This window comes from Puntigrus tetrazona, chromosome 23 (assembly GCF_018831695.1).
Source record: "Puntigrus tetrazona isolate hp1 chromosome 23, ASM1883169v1, whole genome shotgun sequence".
NCBI lineage: Eukaryota > Metazoa > Chordata > Actinopteri > Cypriniformes > Cyprinidae > Puntigrus > Puntigrus tetrazona.
Window position 1 is genome coordinate 14,729,826 of NC_056721.1, and position 7,620 is coordinate 14,737,445.

A 7,620-nucleotide genomic window follows, 5' to 3' on the forward strand; every position below is an offset into this window, starting at 1 on the left:
AAATTTGTCACTTCATTAAATAGTGAACTTTCATTATATACCATGATAAAACCAATCTAATTTGACTTAATCAACATAAAACTATAATGTTCTTAGTAGTATTATCTTGTTACCGTGACCAAAATACCTTGGTTATAACCTGGTGACAACATAAATCAACAACATTGCAATTTCTTCAAGAAATGGCAAGGCTTTTGCATAGCTAAACACTCACCCATAGGGAGGCCGGCCGCATGTGTGAGAGAGTGTGTGTGCACGTCAAGAGAGGGTGGTTCAGAGGCTGGTGGATCTCTATACGCTCTGGCTAACTGCCTGGACGATGGTGGGACAGGAGAGGTAGGGACAGCTGCACCCTCTACCACCTCCTGCCTTTGGCCAGAGAGAAAAAAGTGGCTTACACACAAACACACACNGCATGTTGTTCTAAGGCTCGTAACATTAACATGGAGAGAACAGCAGCAGTGGAAGAGTGTCTCAGACAGTATAACGCCGCATGAATTAAAAAAATTGTTCACTCAAAAATGAAAGTTCTATAGGTTTCATATCTTTATTTATCCAAAGCAGCTGTTTCCCATAAGGTGTACTGCAGTTCAGTGAAATTTATGAACTGGATGAAGCAATTTTGGATCTCAATTTATGAATTGGATTTTTGATTTGCCAGCTTATCGGAAAGAAAGATTATGAATGAATAACCACTTAAGTTGAGGTATTTTACTCACACAAAACTATCATATAACCTCAGCAGAAGAGTTAAAGAGTGTTGCAGATAGTATAGTTTGAATGCTGCCTGAATAAAAAAATTCATATTATTTCATAATGAATAATTCAGTGCAACTTGTGAACAAGAGCAAGTGTTTCGTTGAAATAAATGAATTCAAAATTCTTCACATGAAAATTAAATTTTTTTGGAATCACTGATATTTAGGTCTTTTACTGACAAAAAAAATAACATATTAGAGTTAAGAAGTGTCTCAAATAGTATAGCTGAAATGCTGCCCAAATTAAAGAGAGTTCACCCAAAAGTAAAAAAATTCTGTCATTGTTCTCTCACTCTCATAGTATTCTAAACTCATGTTTTGTTGTTGATGTTGATGACTTGATGCACTTTAATTCAGATGTTTTCCATAATGAATCATTCAGTGCAACTTGATCATGCATTGAATTGAAACGAACCAGTACAAAATAATGACTTGTTTCCAAGTTTGATGGAACAGGTACTCACTTCAATTATTTGGTTGCTTTGGTTCTTGGGCTTACTAGAAGGAAAGGTCATCAGTGAACAGCAGTTTTTTTATATTTAAGTGTTTTATCTGATCTGAAATGTAGTGCACAAGTCACGTGAACAAATTTAGCCCTTTTTTGTCCAATTTTTTTTTATTGCTATAAACTTGTTTACTGTAAACTATGAACAAATACTATAGGAATACTATAGGAATTACATAATAGTAGGTAAATATTGAATTGTAATTTTCGGTTGAACTGTTCCTTTAAGACACCAAATGTGTGTGTGTGTGTGTGTACAAAAAAAGCAGTGTTTATTTCAACGTAAGGTGGTCATTCCATGCAGTTTCAAAGGCAGTCATCAGAGAGAGAATACTTATGTAGAGTGTGTGATGTTGAGAAACTGATGACTCTTTTGCAGAAGCCCCCAATGGTACAGGTGCATGTTTCCTGTTGGTTGCAGCTGCAGAAATCTCTTAAGAGAGTGAGTTAGTGAGTGAGTGAATGTGTGTGTGTGTGTGTATGTATGCGTGCATGCACTGTGGTGAGGGCGTTAGGCCGCTGTGGGCCACATCAGCTCAAGCCTGACTGGGCTGCTTTGTGTGCGTAAAGGCTGAAGGCTGTCTCATGTAATATTGAGAGGCAGAGTGACAGTAGAGGCAGACCTGGTGCAGAGTTCCCAGTGTTTGGCCTGATGTTTTTGGGGGCTGTACCGTTCAGAAGGCCCTTTCTGTGGCTCATGTTTATGTCTTCTCTGTTTTACCTGTTATTTAACTTTCATAGACCGAACAGAAACAGACAGACAGGCAAAACGAGACGATTTAAATGAAGTAAGGGAGATTCACTGTTTATAAATGATGAAGTGGCTTACAATCACCCAGAGAAAAACCCTCATTCACCCTACATCTCACTGTACACACGCACACATATTCAGGCAGGCATGCTTTCACACTGACGCATGACTGAACAGACGCATATGTATGCACACTGCCTCTCTTTTTCTCTCTTGCTACATCTCTCTCTTTTTGCTCTCATCTCGCTCGCCTCGTGTTGCACGTGCCTAGTGTGTGTGTGTGTGTGTGTGTGTGTGTGTGTGTGTGTGTGTGTGTGTGTGTGTGTGNTGCTTGACTGCAGATCCCAATCAGGAGAGAGACAGAGAGAGGGAGAAAGAGACAGAGAGCGGGAGGTGGAGAATGAAAGAGACAGAGAGATGAAGAGTGGGTGTTTAAGGATGAAGATCCTGTAGATATCAGTTGGGATTGAAGGGAGGTGGTAAGAAGAAAAACACAAGGCTTTGCCCTTTTTCATAAGCAGCTCAGATGAACAGGCCGTGGGGACTTAAAAATATGAAATATATATATATTTTTTTTAAATTTCCTTTATAAATGGCTGGTGTGATTCATCTATTCTCAGCTTTCTAATGAAAAATATGATAATCTTTGATCAAAATGAAATAACTTTCTTTGCTTATGAAACAATGTTTGTTGTGCTGATATAACAAAGGTCATGTGGGTGGAAAAAATAATAGTATTAATATTTTCATAATCCATTTTTTACTATCCAGTCAAATCCAGCTAGATCAAATCAAGTGCTGATTTGCTGACTTTGTTTATACTTAAAGGGACGGTTTACTCAAAAATTAAAAATCTGTCATCATTTATTCTCCCTTTTGTTGTTTTGAACTTATATGAAATTTTTCGAAGAACAAAAATACATTTTGCTTTTCACTGTCAGTCAATGATCATGTGCATCAACCTCAAATAAAGCACTACTAAAGTAGTCCATACAACCAACTTGTAAGTTTTATGAATGCAGAATAAAGGATAACATGCAGAAAGAGGCAAGGATTTTTAACAAATACTGAATTTATTTCAGTGTCACATGATTGCATATTACTGAGTTTTCTCAAGCCCTCTTTGCAACTTGACAGACAAGGTCCAGACTGTCTTTTCAGAAAGAGCTGTGTGTCCCTGAAAAAATGAAAGCATACAGATCTGAAATGACATGACATGATAGAAAACAATGACAGTTTTCATTTTTTGGTGAACTTTTTGCTGTTGCAAAATTTGTTTCATGTGGTTAAACAAGTAAATTATATTTCTGCTATGTTTAGGAGTGCAGGGCTGGCAAGAGATAAAACAGAATTCATATTAAATTACATATTATAATGCTAATTAGTACTAATCGGCTGAATCACTAGTATTCACATATATCTGTATTTCCTAAGAAAGTTTTATAGGGCCTGCGGATCTCTAATGAATGTTGTTATGAATGTTGATATTGAGTTAAAAGTTTTTCATATTGATTATTATTACCAGTGAGGTTTCACAATTCTTTGTGTTCTTTGTTAAAAAAAAAAACCCATAATGTTATTATTATTACAATAAATATTACCAAATTAATAAAAAAATTTAATGTAGCATTTCTATATTTGTCAGTAAATTAAATTAAAAAGTTTGAATTAATTAAAAGTTTTAAAATTAAGTAATTATTCAAACAAACAAACAGTGATGAAACAAAGAAAGCACAGTAAGTGGTTTTCTCTTTATTATCAGCGTTATAGTTTAATTCTTAGAAATGACATGACAGAAAGTGGATGAAACCTGCTGTGTTTACATTGATGCCATGCCAAGCTGGCATTTTGACCAGGAAGTGCACATTTATGAGCATTCAGGGGTAACCACCTGTCACCAGACAGTGTTTAAGTATGAAATTGAGTGGCCTATAGTACCAATACTACAGAAGGAACTGAATTTAATTTGAGTATCGACTTGACATCAAAGTCGACACCAGCACTTTTGACGTGCCTGATAGCACCAGTTCTTTTTAAGTGTGACCGTTGGCGTTAGATGGTCGAGATGAAACGACTGTGAACTCTTAACCTCTGTCTGCAAGAGCTGAGAAATCTGTGTGTGCTGGACATCGGCTAAGCCCTCTTCGATATCGAGATGATGTACTTCAGCTTATTCTCTCAGATCCGCCTCCACAGTGGGCTGAGCCGTGGGCTATCAGCCCAGATCAGCTGCTAAAATGACTCCATTAGCCTCATGTATGAGTTATAGTCAGACTCGCCTGATAATGGCAGACACGCTGCCTTTAAAGGAGGAATTGAGATGGAGGGATGAAGAGGAGGAGGAGTGGAGGGTTCAGAGGGGCCGCTAATCTGTCAGATGGGTGTATCTGGACGCTATCGTCTGTGTAAGCCGGCAGGCTGCAGCGAAGCCGAGGCTTTAAGCGCGTTCTCAAGGGATGGCCGGGGGGGTTGCAGCCTTCTCCGCTTTACACACTGCAAATGGAAGGTGACATTACAGTCTGCCTGCATTGGACATCAGCACACACTCGAGAGAGACTTATTTGTACGTTTTAAGGCCATAAACCACCATGGACACATCGTTTTTAGATCAGTGTGTCTTTTTCAATTGCAGATTCTTCAACTTTTATTCGGTCCCTCTCAAATGTTTGCTTCCATCCCACATAGGAAGTGGGAGTTTGAAAAGATGATATGGGATGGAGAGAGGAGGGGAATAGAGGACAGAAATGAGTCAGCTCGCTAAGTCGTGGAAGAATGAGAGCATTACTGGATTAGAAAAGAGACACAANATAGTGTAAAGACAGGAAGGGGAAGCTAGAGAGAGGGGCCGTACGGGGGGAGGGAAGGAAGGCGGTTGCAGGAGGAGGGGCGCTACTGAACGAGGTTAGCCAGTCAGAGGCAGCGGAGCTCTGCAGGGGAATCTTCCCTTGGCAACACAAACAAGCACCCGCCCCATAAAGGAGAGACAGCAGGCAGAGAAATACAGGGACAGGTGAACAGATGGAGCCGACTCAGAGACAAGCTGATCAGCTGACCCACTCCTCACTGTGTGTGTGTGTGTGTGCGAGCGAGAAAGAGAGAGAGAGAGAGTGTGTTATGTATGAACAATCGAGCTAGATCAAATGCTTGCTTTGTATTTTTTTTTTCTATCATTCATCAAATCGTTCTCTAAATCTATAAATTATTAGCATTGCTTGCTAAGGCTGATTGTTAATGCTCATACAACAACCCCTATTTTTAAGTATTTTAATTCAGTGCTTTATTTGTGGCCTCAAAAAAGCCTCTAATCGTGTACCCTTTTGTGGAAGGGTGGCTTCTCCACTTGCATTTTAGTTAGTTGATAATATTGTAATATAATATACGGTAATACAGTTGAAAAGTTTGGAATTAGTAAGATTCAGGAAGGTTTTTATTAAATGGATTAATACTTTGATACTGTAAAGATTGCATTAAACTGATCAAACGTGACATTAAAGACATTTATGATGTTATAAAAGAGTTCTATTTCAAATAAATGCTGTTTATCGTAATAATTTGTATTCTATTTTGTCATAAGAGACGTCTTTAAAAACATTAAATCTTACTGATCCCAAACATTAGGATCAAAATAAAAAAAGTATTTTTAAAGTGCTAAATGTCCAATTAGCATTGCTGATCTGGATTACATTGTTCTATGCTGTATTTTCTTTGCACACTTTTCGTGTCACTATGACCTCTGTGAGAAGGAAGAAGGCAGAGCTGAAAACGGTTTTCCATTCAGCCTCGATACCCCCATCAAAGCTACTTAGAGAAAATCTTGTTTGGAAAATCTTCTCAAAAAAGACTCAAGCTGTTTTCAGGCTGAAACCGATAAACTGAGTTCCTCTATTTTCCAGCCTCGTCTAACTTATTTCCAGCCCACGGTTGTCTATGGGCTGTGCAGTTTCATCGTTTTCCAAGTCATGGTGTAAAATCGAATTTAGCCGCTTCACTCCCTCATGAAACATTTTGCTGATGTACAATGGTTCTGGTTTATGTGTCACACGTTACTCTGTAGGTTTAGCAAATCAGTGCTGCTTTTCTCTAATTGACATCTGTGTTTCTAAATGTGAAATATGCTCTTCTCCTTTTCTTCTCCCATTCCAAATGCTTTAAACGTTGAGAAAGAAAGGCTTTAACGGTTGCAACAGTCCAGAGCCAGACGGGGACGATTCAATCGACCAAAGTCCGTTACAGGAGGATAAATACCGCAAGAGCGAGGAGCTGGACATCCTCTTCAAACGCTACGGAGTGAGTATTCCTTTTTACCCTGTCGTTCTAACCTCCCTCCTTCTCTTTCTTCCCCTCTGTCTCTCTCTCCTGTCCTTGGTCGGAAATAAACCGGCTCTGAACAAGAAAGAGCACCGGGATTCGGAGAGCCCAGACCCCGAGGAGCCGTTTTCCCTCACGCCTCGCACAGAGGAGAAGTACAAAAAGATAGACGAGGAGTTTGATAAAATGATGCAGAGCTATAGGCTTTCAGTGAGTACCCGTGTGAAGAGGCCTGCTTTTGGCCCGCCAACCAACTCACACAGCCTGCTGCCGGCCCGGCAATCAACTCACAGAGCACCTAGCAGCCATCTCTCACCCCATTCCCCTCCCACCACCCCTCAATCCCCTCTGAATGCGTGTGCTTGGGCAAGGACCTCTCCTTATCGGGGGGCGAGAGGGCGAGTGTGGGCCGCATCCCTTTGATCCTCACAATCCACTTTTTCAAACGCGCCTGTGATTTATAGCTGTCTTGATTCTGCGTGCTGTTGTTTCTTGTGTTCTGCGATGACTGATGCTTGTTTCGCGTTTGCCAGGAATAGACTTCTGACTCATCTGGGTCCCGATTCAGGCGTCGGTGAAGATAATTTTCATTAAGGCACTGTCAAGAATGCTTTATGCATGAGCCCTGCATGAGGAATCTCCTCTCAGGAGGTACAGAAACAAGAAAGTGCTGCTCGCTATCTCAACGTATCGTGGGCCCGAGTATGATATGATTTACACGGTGAACGTGATTCAACAGGATGTGGGCAGCAAAGACTGATTAGTGTAGTAAGTTGCGTTCTCTTTCCTCTGTAATGCTAATGGGACTGGAAATTAGACGTTGCTCGGTAGCTGCATCCAAAAAGCATTTCGTCACCTGATGAAGGGCCAGGTTTCTTCTCCTTCGTCCCCCCTCCTGCTCTCCGCCCAGTGCTGCGTTCACGGGCCGGAGCACAAAGAGAGTCATCCAGCACCTCTCTCTTTCTCTGCCACATAATCCCAGCATGAGTGCCCGAGGAAGCAAAGCTAAAACCTTAATCCCTCTCACTGGGGACACCCAGCAGCATGTGTACTACGTGCTCTACTTAACAAGCCGGAAAATGATCAGTTTGTAATGAGTTTTTAGATATTCACCACTAACTGTCTGACTTGGCTGTGGTGATAATTTCAGTGGATAAAGCTGTGAGCAAAGATCTTTTTTTTCCCGTCTTTTTTTAGAAAATCAAAAGTTGCAAAACATACTAATTTAAAGTAGCTTTTTATTTTGAAATAGTTTTTAATTTTAACTAAACTAAACTATTTTAGCAAAAAAAAAAAAA

General features: G+C 40.1%; 2 protein-coding genes across 9 annotated transcripts in view; one reads left to right on the forward strand and one right to left on the reverse strand.

Annotated features, from left to right (window-relative positions):
• LOC122328902 (sushi, von Willebrand factor type A, EGF and pentraxin domain-containing protein 1-like) overlaps positions 1–7,620 on the reverse strand; it is a 502,117-nt gene that overhangs the window by 44,035 nt on the left and 450,462 nt on the right. The gene's annotated exons all lie outside the window — the stretch shown is intronic.
• Positions 1–7,620, forward strand: part of LOC122328907 (myocyte-specific enhancer factor 2D-like) — a 32,308-nt gene that overhangs the window by 3,916 nt on the left and 20,772 nt on the right. For all 3 annotated transcript variants that reach the window (XM_043224989.1, XM_043224987.1, XM_043224988.1), the window contains exon 3: positions 6,167–6,301. In XM_043224989.1, the coding sequence (XP_043080924.1) occupies positions 6,167–6,301 (135 nt within the window). The remainder of the gene's footprint in view (positions 1–6,166; positions 6,302–7,620) is intronic.